Source organism: Bombina bombina, chromosome 5 (assembly GCF_027579735.1).
Source record: "Bombina bombina isolate aBomBom1 chromosome 5, aBomBom1.pri, whole genome shotgun sequence".
NCBI classification, from domain to species: domain Eukaryota; kingdom Metazoa; phylum Chordata; class Amphibia; order Anura; family Bombinatoridae; genus Bombina; species Bombina bombina.
This window is the reverse complement of record NC_069503.1, coordinates 1157114350-1157128420: the sequence shown is the minus strand read 5'-3', so window position 1 is coordinate 1157128420 and position 14071 is coordinate 1157114350. Positions and strand designations below refer to the sequence as shown.

Genomic DNA, 14071 nt, shown 5'->3' with positions numbered 1-14071 from the left:
GGAGACCATGAGTCATACAGTCATACAGTCAAACAGTGACAGGTGAGACCATGAGTCGTAGAGTCATACAGTGACTGGCGAGACCATGAGTCGTACAGTCATACAGTGACTGGCGAGACCATGAGTCGTACAGTCATATAGTGACAGGGGAGACCATGACTCATACACGCTCATACACACACTCAGTGACAGGGGAGATAATGAGTCATATACACATTTAGTGACAGGAAGACCATGAGTTATATACACTTAGTGACTGCAGAGACCATGAGTCAAACACTTGGGGGAGACTATAAGATGTACAGTCAGACAGTGTCTACACATAAAACATAATAGCCAAAGACACATATAGTTTAAATAAAATACAAAATGTGGATAAGAGTGCTGTAAAAGTAGTCCAGGGGCTGAGCTCTAACACGTTCTTCTCCCTCTATTGGTAGAAATTTCATCACTGCGGTGGAGGGGCCTAGCATAGAATATTATTTAGGATTATGTTGGAACTTGCTGCTTCTCGCCAAATGATTATGAGCTCCTTACTCATCTATACAACAAATGCAGCCCAACAACATCTAATAAAATGACACACAAAAATGACGAGAGTAAATATGGGTCATTTAAACCTTAAGAGTAATGGACATGTTACAGTTTTACCTGCAGACAAAGAATTCCCTAACCATTTGCCTCATGAATAAAATGGAGCACACATCAGCGACTGTTCTCACCTTGGTCACATAAAAAGGTTCAACGTTCTTCTTATACAGAGATAAGATGCCGGGAATTAACCGGGGAAGCTGCTCTTCAAACTTCTCATTAGGCAACAAGTGACTCATTGGTCCCAGAGCTTCAACTACTGCCAACTTGACCTGTGAGAGAAAGACACACAAACACATTGCAAGTGGACTATCCAGTAACATAAAAAGTAGCCAAGGTAAGCCAGAGTAACAGCATTTCTACACATTAATAGACATAAAACAGTTTATTTCCCATTAATGGCCTCAAAGAGAGAAAAAAAACACTCCAAGTTTCTCCTTTCACTGCATCAGCTCCCCCCCCCCCCCACACCATTAATAGGTACTGAGAGAGGGGTAAGTTGATAGCCTTTGTTGTTCTAATAACTGTAAGCATATGTGCAAATGACAAAATTGGTTTTCTTGGTGACTCCTGTTGTACCTATGAATAACCATCAAATGAAACATCTAGTCATAAGAAAACAAAATGTATTCTTACCTGATAAATGTATTTATCTTGTGGTGTATCCAGTCCACGGGTTCATCCATTACTTGTGGGATATTCTCCTTCCCAACGGGAAGCTGCAAGAGGACACCCACAGCAGAGCTGTCTATATAGCTCCTCCCCTAACTGCCACCCCCAGTCATTCCACCAAAGACAAGCAAGAAAAAAAGGAGATACTATAGGGTTCAGTGGTGACTGTAGTTTAAAAATAAAAAACACCTGCCTTAAAATGACAGGGCAGGCCGTGGACTGGATACACCACAAGAGAAATACATTTATCAGGTAAGCATAAATTTTGTTTTCTCTTGTAAAGGTGTATCCAGTCCACGGGTTCATCCATTACTTGTGGGATACCAATACCAAAGCTTTAGGACACGGATGAAGGGAGGGACAAGGCAGGAAACAAACGGAAGGCACCACTGCCTGTAAGACCTTTCTACCAAAAATAACCTCTGAAGAAGCAAAAGTATCAAATTTATAGAATTTAGAAAAAGTATGAAGCGAAGACCAAGTCGCTGCCTTACCAATCTGTTCAACAGAGGCCTCATTTTTAAAAGCCCATGTGGAAGCCACCGCTCTAGTGGAATGAGCTGTAAATCTTTCAGGAGGCTGCTGGCCAGCAGTCTCATAAACTAAGCAAATTATGCTTCTTAGCCAAAAGGAAAGAGAAGTTGCCGAAGCCTTTTGGCCTCTCCTCTGTCCAGAGTAGACAACAAACAAAGCAGATGTTTGACGAAAATCTTTCGTAGCTTGTAAATAAAACTTTAAAGCACGAACCACATCAAGATTGTGTAATAGACGTTCCTTCTTTGAAAAAGGATGAAGACATAGGGAAGGAACAACAATCTCCTGATTGAAATTCTTATTAGATACCACCTTAGGCAGAAACCCAGGTTTGGTACGTAACACTACCTTATCTGCATGGAAAATCAGATAAGGGGAATTACACTGTAAAGCAGATAACTCCGAAACTCTTCGAGCCGAGGAGATAGCCATCAAAAACAAAACTAAACTAAAAATAGAACTTTCCAAGATAAAAGCTTAATATCTATGGAATGCAAAGGTTCAAACGGAACCCCTTGAAGAACTTTAAGAACTAAATTTAAACTCCATGGCAGAGCAACAGGTTTAAACACAGGCTTGATTCTAACTAAAGCCTGACAAAACGCCTGAACGTCTGGAACCTCAGCCAGAAGTTTGTGCAAAAGAATAGACAGAGCAGAAATCTGTCCCTTTAAGGAACTAGCTGACAATCCCTTCTACAATCCTTCTTGGAGAAAAGATAATATCCTAGGAATCCTGACCTTACTCCATGAGTAACCCTTGGATTCACACCAATGAAGATATTTACACCATATCTTATGATAGATTTTCCTGGTGACAGGCTTTCGAGCATGAATCAAGTTATCAATGACTGATTCGGAAAAACCACGCTTTGATAGAATCAAGCGTTCAATCTCCAAGCAGTCAGACGTAGAGAAATTAGATTTGGATGTTTGAAGGAACCTTAAAGTAGAAGGTCCTGCCTTAGCGGCAGAGTCCATGGTGGAAAGGATGACATGTCCACCAGATCTGCATACCAAGTCCTGCGGGGCCATGCAGGGGCTATCAAGATCACCGAAGCTCTCTCCTGTTTGATCTTGGCAATCAGACGAGGGAGCAGAGGAAACAGTGGAAACACATAAGCCAGGCTGAAGGACCAGGGCGCTGCTAGAGCATCTATCAGCGCTCCCTTGGGATCCCTGGACCTGGACCCGTAACAAGGAAGCTTGGTGTTCTGACGAGACGCCATGAGATCCAGTTCTGGTTTGCCCCAAAGTTGGATCAACTGGGCAAATACCTCCGGATGGAGCTCCCACTCCCCTGGATGAAAAGTCTGCCGACATAGAAAATCTGCCTACCAGTTCTCTACTCCTGGGATATGGATAGCTGAGAGAAGGCAAGAGTGAACCTCTGCCCATAGAATTATCTTTGAAACCTCCAACATTGCCAGGGGGCTCCTTGTTCCCCCCCTGATGGTTGATATAGGCTACAGTCGTGATGTTGTCCGACTGAAATCTGATGAACCTGACCACAGCTAGCTGAGGCCAAGCCTGAAGAGCATTGAATATCGCTCTTAGTTCCAGAATGTTTATCGGAAGGAGGGCCTCCTCCTGAGTCCATGAACCCTGAGCCTTCAGGGAGTTCCAGACTGCACCCCAGCCCAGAAGGCTGGCATCTGTCGTTACTATAGTCCATTCTGGCCTGCGGAAACTCATTCCCTTGGACAGATGGACCCGAGATAGCCACCAGAGAAGAGAATCCCTGGTCTCTTGATCCAGATTTAGTAGAGGGGACAAATCTGTGTAATCCCCATTCCACTGATTGAGCATGCAAAGTTGCAGTGGTCTGAGATGTAGGCGGGCAAACGGAACTATGTCCATTGCCGCTACCATTAATCCGATTACCTCCATACACTGAGCCACTGACGGACGAGAAATGGAATAAAGAGCACGGCAGGAAGTTAGAAGTTTTGACAACCTTACCTCTGTCAGATAAATCTTCATTTCTAATGAATCTATCAGAGTTCCTAGGAAGGAAACTCTTGTGAGAGGCGAGAGAGAACTCTTTCCTTCGTTCACCTTCCACCCGTGAGACCTTAGGAATGCCAGAACAATGTCCGTATGGGATCTGGCGATATGAAAAGTTGACGCCTGTATCAGGATGTCGTCTAGGTAAGGGGCTACTGCTATACCCCGCGGTCTTAGAACCACCAGAAGGGACCCTAGAACCTTCATAAAGATTCTTGGTGCCGTGGCTAACCCGAAGGGAAGAGCCACAAACTGATAATGCCTGTCTAGGAAGGCAAACCTGAGGAACTGATGATGATCCCTGTGTATCGGAATATGTAGATAAGCATCCTTTAAATCCACGGTAGTCATATATTGACCCTCCTGGATCATAGGTAGGATGGTTCGAATAGTCTCCATCTTGAAGAATGGGACCCTGAGAAATTTGTTTAGGATCTTGAGATCCAAGATTGGTCTGAAAGTTCCCTCTTTCTTGGGAACTATAAACAGATTTGAATAGAAGCCCTGCCCCTGTTCCTCCTTTGGAACTGGGTGGATCACTCCCATAACTAGTAGGTCTTGAACGCAATGTAAGAATGCCTCTCTCTTTATCTGGTTTGCAGATAATTCTGAGAGATGAAATCTCCCCTTTGGAGATGAAGCTTTGAAATCCAGAAGATATCCCTGGGAAACAATCTCCAGAGCCCAGGGATCCTGGACGTCTCTTGCCCAAGCCTGGGCGAAGAGAGAAAGTCTGCCCCCAACTAGATCCGGTCCCGGATTGGGGGCTACTCCTTCATGCTGTCTTAGAGGCAGCAGCAGGCTTTTTGGCCTGTTTCCCCTTGTTCCAAGCCTGGTTAGGTCTCCAGACTGGCTTGGACTGGGCAAATTTTCCCTCTTGTCTTGTAGAAGAGGAAGATGAAGCTGCGCCACTCTTGAAGTTTCGAAAGGAACGAAAATTAGTCTGTTTGGTCCTTAACTTGTTGGACCTATCCTGGGGAAGGGCGTGGCCTTTTCCTCCAGTAATATCAGAAATGATCTCCTTCAGTCCAGGCCCAAAAAGGGTCTGCCCTTTGAAGGGGATCTTGAGAAGTTTAGACTTTGAAGTGACATCAGCTGACCAGGATTTAAGCCATAGCGCCCTACGTGCCTGAATGGCAAAACCTGAATTTTTAGCCGTTAGCTTGGTTAAATGAAAAACGGCGTCAGAAATAAATGAATTGGCTAACTTAAGAGCTTTAAGCCTGTCAAGGATATCATCCAACGGGGTCTCTACCTGTAAAGCTTCCTCCAAAGACTCGAACCAGAAAGCCGCTGCAGCAGTGACTTGGGCAATGCATGCAAGAGGCTGGAGAATAAAACCTTGTTGTATAAAGATTTTCTTAAGGAAACCCTCTAATTTCTTATCCATAGGATCTAGGAAAGCACAACTGTCCTCAACAGGAATAGTTGTACGCTTAGCTAGGGTAGAGACTGCTCCCTCCACCTTAGGGACCGTCTGCCACAAGTCCCGTGTAGCGGCATCTATAGGAAACATTTTCTTAAAAGCAGGAGGGGGAGAGAACATCACACCTGGTCTATCCCATTCCTTAGTAATAATTTCTGAAAACCTCTTAGGGATTGGAAAAACATCAGTGTAAACAGGCACTGCAAAGTATTTGTCCATTTTACACAATTTCTCTGGGACTACAATGGTGTCACAGTCATCCAGAGTCGCTAAAACCTCTCTGAGTAACATGCGGAGGTGTTCAAGCTTAAATTTAAATGCTGTCATTTCAGAGACAGACTGAAGTAACGCCTTCCCTGAATCAGAGAAGTCACCCACAGATAAAAGCTCTCCTGCTTCAACTTCTGCACATTGTGAGGGTATATCAGACATAGCTACTAAAGCGTCAGAGAGCTCTGTATTTGTTCTAGCCCCAGAGCTGTCCCGCTTTCCTTGTAACCCTGGCAGTTTGGACAATACCTCTGTGAGGGTATAACTGAACTGAAGAGTATGGAAAGAAAACTTCATAACTGCCGCCATGTCTTGTAAAGTAAACGCATTGGACGCGCTAGATGTACTTGGTGTCCCTTGAGCGGGAGTTATAGGTTCTGACACGTGGGGAGAGCTAGATGGCATAACCTCCCTTTTGTCAGTCTCAGAAACCTCAGGTGATAAATCTTTAAAAGCCAAAATATGGTCTTTATAACTTATAGAAAGGTCAGTGCATTTGGTACACATTCTAAGAGGGGGTTCCACAATGGCTTCTAAACATAATGAACAAGGAGTTTCCTCTATGTCAGACATGTTTAACAGACTAGTAATGAGACCAGCAAGCTTGGAAAACACTTTAATAAATGTGAAAAAAGCAATAATAAAAAACGGTACTGTGCCTTTAAGAGAAAAAAACTACCACATAAACTGCAAAACAGTGAAAAAAAGTAGTAAACTCTACGAAATTTTTACAGTGTGTATAAGGGACTAAAGCAGCATTGCACCCACTTGCAAATGGATGATTAACCCCTCAGGCCCAAAAATGAATTAGAAAAGCATTAAACCTGTTAACAAACAGTCAAACACAGCTCTGCTGTGGCTCCTACCTGCCCTTAAAAACGATTTTTGCAGGAACAAAACCCTCTATAGAGGTCCTATAAGCCAGAGGACTCTGGATGTCTCAGACTGAAAACGAAAATAGGCCCCTCCCACCATGCACTCAAAGTCAGAGGGCCTTAAAAAAGTACTCCTAGGAGTAATCTAACAAGCCATGTGGAAACTAGGCCCCAAATAAAGATTTATGACCCTCAGAGAAAAAATGTTTTTATTTATAAATCATGCAAACGTTTTTACACTAAGTAATATAGGTATTAACATGAATATTATCCCTTTTTGCAAGCATGATTCCAGTTGTTGTTAAATCACTGTATTAGGCTTACCTTAAATATACCAGGCACTGTCTGCATTTTCTAGACCTTATCATCTCTCTAGAAAAAAAAAAAAACTGAACATACCTCAAAGCAGGAAATCTGCAGACCGTCCCCCCAACTGAAGTTTTCTTTCCATACTCTTCAGTTATGTGTGAGAACAGCAATGGACCTTAGTTACAAACCGCTAAGATCATCAAACCTCCAGGCAGAAGTCTTCTTCCAATTTCTGCCCGAGAGTAAAAACAGTACCACGCCGGTACCGTTTAAAAATAACAAACTTTTGATTGAAGGTAAAAACTACACTAAGTCACCACATCTCTCTTGATACTTCCTTTCTTGTAGAGAGCTGCAAGAGAATGACTGGGGGTGGCAGTTAGGGGAGGAGCTATATAGACAGCTCTGCTGTGGGTGTCCTCTTGCAGCTTCCTGTTGGGAAGGAGAATATCCCACAAGTAATGAATGAACCCGTGGACTGGATACACCTTTACAAGAGAAATATGGCCCTGGGATATGACAAGCAGGAGTACAAAGCTGAGATTAGAGTAGTGGGAAGAGGAAAGCTGGGGTAAAACAAGCAGGGAAGGTTCAAGGTTGCATGGCAAGCGGGAAGGTTCAAGGTTGGGATAAGACAAGCAGGAAGTACAAAGCAGGGATAAGACAAGCAGGAAGTACAAGGCAGGGATAAGACAAGCAGGAAGTACAAGGCAGGGATAAGACAAGCAGGAAGTACAAAGCAGGGATAAGACAAGCAGGAAGTACAAGGTAAGGATAAGACAAGCAGTAGTACAAGGCAGGGATAAGACGAGCAGGAAGTATAAAGCAGGGATAAGACAAGCAGGAAGTACAAAGCAGGGATAAGACAAGCAGGAAGTACAAAGCAGTGATAAGACAAGCAGGAAGTACAAAGCAGGGATAAGACAAGCAGGAAGTACAAGGCAAGGATAAGACAAGCAGGAAGTACAAGGCAGGGATAAGACAAGCAGGAAGTACAAAGCAGGGATAAGACAAGCAGGAAGTACAAGGTAAGGATAAGACAAGCAGGAAGTACAAAGCAGGGATAAGACAAGCAGGAAGTACAAAGCAGGGATAAGACACGCAGGAAGTACAAAGCAGGGATAAGACAAGCAGGAAGTACAAGGCAAGGATAAGACAAGCAGGAAGTACAAGGCAGGGATAAGACAAGCAGGAAGTACAAAGCAGGGATAAGACAAGCAGGAAGTACAAAGCAGGGATAAGACAAGCAGGAAGTACAAGGTAAGGATAAGACAAGCAGGAAGTACAAAGCAGGGATAAGACAAGCAGGAAGTACAAGGTAAGGATAAGACAAGCAGGAAGTACAAAGCAGGGATAAGACAAGCAGGAAGTACAAGGTAAAGGGTAAGACAAGCAGGAAGTACAAAGCAGGGATAAGACAAGCAGGAAGTACAAAGCAGGGATAAGACAAGCAGGAAGTACAAGGCAGGGATAAGAGAAGCAGAAAGTACAAAGCAGGGATAAGACAAGCAGGAAGTACAAGGTAAGGATAAGACAAGCAGGAAGTACAAGGCAAGGATAAGACAAGCAGGAAGTACAAGGCAGGGATAAGACAAGCAGGATGTACAAGACAGGGATAAGACATGGATAAGACAAGCAGGGCGTACAAGACAGGGATAAGACAAGCAGGGCGTACAAGACAGGGATAAGACAAGCGGGAAGTGCAAGGCAAGGATAATTAGAAGAAGAAGTAAATGGCTGGGGCTTGGACCCATAACTGGGTGAGGTTAATTACCCATGCCCAGGCGGGAATGAAACCCTGACTGGAGCACAGGAATGCACAGTTGCTAGCAGTGACTGGAAACATAGCGGTAACGGAATAAAGCAGGACTGAACATTAAACCCACAAATGGGAATGTCACACACATCTGGGCTAGAAGGAAATTGCACAGACTGGAAGATATAACAACAATACAAAAAAAAAAAAGTGTACCTGAGGCAAATTCACTGTAAGAACGCAGACAACAAAGTCAGGAACACAGACGAAGATCAGATCTGGTTAATCAACACAACAGAGCTGATATGAGGTCAAAGGCAATGAATCCAGAACCCAGAGCAAAGGGATTATCTGTCTTTTTTAACCACACATGATTGATCAAGTGTGTAAACAAAGGTCTGCATAATAGAAGGAAGTTCACCAAAAGCACAAACCAATATATCCAAGGCGATGTCACTTGGCTACAAGCCAGGAGTTGCAGGTTTGAGTCCCAGTAGGAAACACTCAAGTTGGCTTTTACAAACCATCATGGTATGTTTATGACAAGAAAACCCCACTCTTAATCCGACAGTTTTCACATGGTTTTCACATGGTTCCACCATGACATGGTGCATCACATTGCGGCAATGAGAAAGTGTACAGTCAAGAAGCCAATATGGTATCACTATACACAGATTTCCTTTACAAGAGGAAAATGCAACTCTTCATATAAAACAGAGAAGTCTATCTTGAGCGAGGAGTCACACAACACTATGATTTGCAGACAATCATTTTGACACTAATGATTACCCGCCCAACAGATACCAAGGAGAGCTCAGTCAAGAGGATGGAGTATTTCTTCAAAAGCTGTGGAGCGCTTACGTTAGTGTGGGTCTCAATAAGCAACATCACTAACTTGTGGGCATATTATTTGCGCTCATCATGTCAGCGTGACTGAAGGCCTAGAGTATAACGGGTTGATTAAAAAAAAAAATTAAAATAAAGTGTTTTTGCTGTAAATATTTTACATTCCAGTGTTCTTTACTTGGAAGAAAATCTTCTTTGTACACATACGGGTACACATCCCATGACCCTGCAACATGCTCAGCCCTGGGTGCTCACTGGAACCTACAGGAAGCTGTGCTGTCCCCAGAGTCACAGGCAGTTAACCCCAGACATGTCTGGGTGCAAGAACCATAGGGAAAATTACAAAACAAATTAATACAACAAACAGAGAAAGTCCAGCACTCACTTACAAGCTCTCAGCTAAGATTAAAAACAAAAATGTAAGGGTTAGTTACCGCATTTGGCCAAATGGGACAAGCCCAGGTACCACGTCAAGGTCCCTTGCACCCAGACCTATCTGGGGTTAACTGACTGTGACTCTGGGGACAGCACAGCTTCCTGTGAGTGCCAGTGAGCACCCAGGAATGAGAATGTTGCAGGGTCATGGATGTGTACCCAGTCCAGGAGTGCAGTCCCCTTCCGTGTTTTTTATATGTCTGGGGTGATTACATAAGCCTGTGTACCCTTCACTTGTTCCCAGTTTGTTGGATTGAGAGCTTACATTGTTTGGCTGTTTTAGGGTCCCAGGTTTTTGGAAGGGACCTTGATGTTGTACCTGGGCTTGTCCCATTTGGCCAAATGCGATAACTAACCCTTTCATATTTGCTTTTAATCTTAGCTGAGAGCTTGTGAGTGTTGTGTGATAAATATAACATAATTTATGTAAGAATTTACCTGATAAATTAATTTATTTCATAGTGGCAACAGTCCATGAGCTAGTGATGTATGGGATATACATTCCTACCAGGAGGGGGCAAAGATTCCCAAACCTCAAAATGCCTATAAATACACCTCCCAAAACACACATACTTCAGTTTTAACGTATAGCCAAGTAGTAAGGTGTAAAAAGAAGTAAAAGCATACAAAAAAGAGGAACTGGAAATAAATGTGCTGTATACAAAAAAATCATAACCACCAAAAAATAGGGTGGGTCTCATGGACTCTTGCCACTATGAAAGAAATTAATTTATCAGGTAAGTTCTTACATAAATTATGTTTTCTTTCATGTAAGTGGCAAGAGTCCATGAGCTAGTGACGTATGGGATACAAGACCCAAGATGTGGAAATCCACAAAGTCACTAGAGAGGGAAGGATAAAATAACAGCCAATTTCTGCTGAAAAAAATGTAATCCAAATAATAAATTATTTTTCTTAAATTTCAAAAAACTTATATCATAAGCAGAAGAACTGAGACAGCTGCCTGAAGAACTTTTCTACCAAAGACTGCTTCTGAAGAAGCAAATATATAACAATGGTAAAATTTAGTAAATGTATGCAAAGAAAACCAAGTTGCTGCTTTGCAAATCTGATAAACTGAAGCTGCATTCTTAAAAGCCCAAGAAGTGGTAACTGATCTGGTAGAATGAGCTGTAATTCTCTAAAGGCGGAGACTGCCCTGCCTCCAAATAAGCCTTGTGAATCAAAAGTTTCAACCAAGATGCCAAAGAAATGGCAGAGGCTTTCTGACCTTTCCTGGAACCAGAGCAAATAACAAATAGATTAGAAGTCTTTCTGAAATCCTTAGTAGCTTCAACATAGCATTTCAAAGCTCTTACCACATCCAAAGAATGAAGAGATCTCTCAAGAGAAGTCTTAGGATTAGGACACAAAGAAGGAACAACAATGTCCCTACTAATGTTGTTAGAATTGACAACTTTAGGCAAAATTGTAAACTAAGTCCGTAAAACCGCTTTATCTTGATGAAATATCAGATAAGGAGACTCACAAGAGAGAGCCGGCAACTCAGAAACTCTTCTAGCAGAAGAGATAGCCAAAAGAAATAACACTTTCCAAGAAAGTAGTTTAATATCCAAAGAATGCATAGGCACAAAAGGAGGAGTCTGCAAAATTCTTAAAATCAAATTAAGACTCCAAGGAGGAGAAATTGATTTAAAAACAGGCTTGATACGGACCAAAGCCTGAACAAAACAGTGAATATCAGGAAGCTTAGCAATCTTTCTATGAAATAAGACAGAAAGAGCAGAGATTTGTCCCTTTAAAGTATTCGCAGACAAACCCTTATCCAAACCATCCTGAAGAAACTGTAAAATCCGAGGAATTCTAAAAGAATGCCAAGAAAAATTATTAGAGGAGCACAATTAAATATAGGTTTTCCAAACCCGATAATAAATCTTGCTCAAAAAAGACTTACGAGCTTGTAACATAGTGTCAATTACTGAATCAGAGAAACCTCTATGACTAAGAACTAAGCGTTCAATTTCCATACCTTTAAATTGAGAGATTTGATATCCTGATGGAAAAAACGGCCCTTGAGACAGAAGGTCTGGTCTTAAAGGAAGCGGCCAAGGCTGGCAACTGGACATCCGTACAAGATCTGCATACCAAAACCTGTGAGGCAATGTAGGTGCTATCAATAACACATGAGAATGTTCCAATATGATCTTGGAGATCACCCTTGGGAAAAGAACTAGAGCTGGAAAAATGTAAGCAGGTTGGTAAAACCAAGGAACTGCCAAAGCATCCACCATCTCTGCCTGAGGATCCTTGAATCTGGAAAGATATCTGGGAAGTTTCTTGTTCAAACAAGAGGCCATCAGATGTATTTCTAGAAGACCCCACATCTGAACAATTTGATGAAACACATCCGGATGGAGAGACCACTCCCCTGGATGCAAAGTCTGACGACTTAGATACTCAGCTTCCCAATTGTCTACACCTGGAATATGAATCTAAGAAATTAGACAAGAGTTGGACTCTGCCCAAGAAAGTATTCAAGATACTTTCTTCATTGCCAAGGAACTGCAATTCTCTCCCTAATGATTGACATATACAACTGTTGTGATATTGTCTGTCTGAAAACAAATGAAAAGTTCTCTCTTCAATAGAGGCCAAGCCTGAAGAGCTCTGAAGATAGCACAGAGTTCTAAAATGTTGATTGGTAACCTCGCCTCTTGAGGTTTCCAAACCCCTTGTGCTGTCAGAGACCCCCAGACAGCTCCCCAACCTGAAAGACTTGCATCTGTTGAGATCACAGTCCAGGAAGGGCGAACAAAGAGGCCCCTAGATTGAATAATCTGATGGTCGTCTAACCACCAAGACAGAGAGAATTGAATGTTGGGATTTAAGTTTATGAACTGTGATATCAGAGAACAATCCCTGCACCATTGATTCAGCATGCAAAGCTGCAGAGGTCTCATATGAAAACAAGCACATAGCCATTGAAGGGAATGATCGAGACTGAAGGTTTAGACGAGCTAAAACCAATTTAATTCGCCTCTTGTCTGTTAAAGACAGAGTCATGGACACTCAATCTATCTGGAAACCTTGCCTTTGAAGAAACGACACTAGTTGTTTCGTGTGAGATTCTGCTAAATGAAAAGACTAGTACCAAGATATCCTCAAAATAAAGAAAAAAAAAACAATACCCTGCTCTCTGATTACAGATAGAAGGGCACTGAGAACCTTCAAAAAGATTCTTGGAGCTGTCGCTAGGCCAAATGGAAGAGCGACAAACTGATAATGCTTGTCTAGAAAAGAGAATCTCAGAAACCGATAGTGATCTGGATGAATTGGAACATGAAGATAAGCATCCTGTAAGTCTATTGTGGACATAAAATGCCCTTGCTGAACAAAAGGCAGAGTAGTCCTAATAGTCACCATCTTGAAAGTTGGGACTCTTACACAACGATTTCAAAGTTTCAGATCCAGAACTGGTCTGAAAGAATTCTCTTTCTTTGGGACAATGAATAGATTTGAATAAAATCCCAAACCCTGTTCCTGTAGAGGAACCGGAACAATCACCCCTGAACGCTCTACATCTGAAACACATTTCAGAAAAGCCTGAGCTTTCACATGATTTATTGGAATATGAGAAAGAAAGAATCTTCTCACAGGAGGCCTTATTCTGAATCCTATTCAATACCCTTGAAACACAATATTCTGAATCCAGAACCTGACCAAATTTCCTGAAACAATTTCAATCTGCCCACAACCAGCTGAACTGAATTGAGGGCCGCACCTTCATGCAGTCTTGGGGGCTTGATGTGGTCTTTTATAAGGCTTAGTTTTATTCCTATTTGAGGATGGCTTCCAATTCGAACAAGAGGCCTTAGGGGCAGGAGTAGACTTTTGTTCCTTATTCTGATTAAATAAATTCTTACCCTGGAAAGATAGAGATAGTAATCTAAATTCAAACACCATGTCAGCATTCCAAGATTTAAGCCATAAACATTAATCTTAATAATGTCAACTATAGCATCACAAATGAAATAATTAGCATATTGAAGTAAAAGAATAATGCTGGTCAAATCATGATCTTCTACCTGCCGTGCTAAACTATCCAACCAAAAAGTTGAAGCAGCAGCCACATCAGCCATTGAAATTGAAGGTCTAAGAAAATAGCCAGAATGTAAATATGCTCTTCTAAGATAAGATTTAATCTTCCTATCCAAAGGATCCTTAAAAAAAGTACTATCTTCCATAGGAATAGTAGTACGTTTGGCAAGAGTGGAAATAGCCCTATAAACCTTAGGAACTTTTTCCCAAAACTCTAAATTAGCCACAGGTAAAGGATACAACTTCTTAAACCTAGAAGAAGGATTGAAAGAAGAACCAGGCTTAGACCATT

At 42.1% G+C, this 14071-nt stretch overlaps 1 protein-coding gene across 1 annotated transcript in view; it reads right to left on the bottom strand.

Annotated features, from left to right (window-relative positions):
* The window catches only part of MROH1 (maestro heat like repeat family member 1), a 1587326-nt gene that overhangs the window by 1328132 nt on the left and 245123 nt on the right, over positions 1-14071 (bottom strand). Inside the window, exon 6 of the mRNA XM_053715983.1 lies at positions 723-863. Coding sequence (XP_053571958.1) covers positions 723-863 — 141 coding nt within the window. The remainder of the gene's footprint in view (positions 1-722; positions 864-14071) is intronic.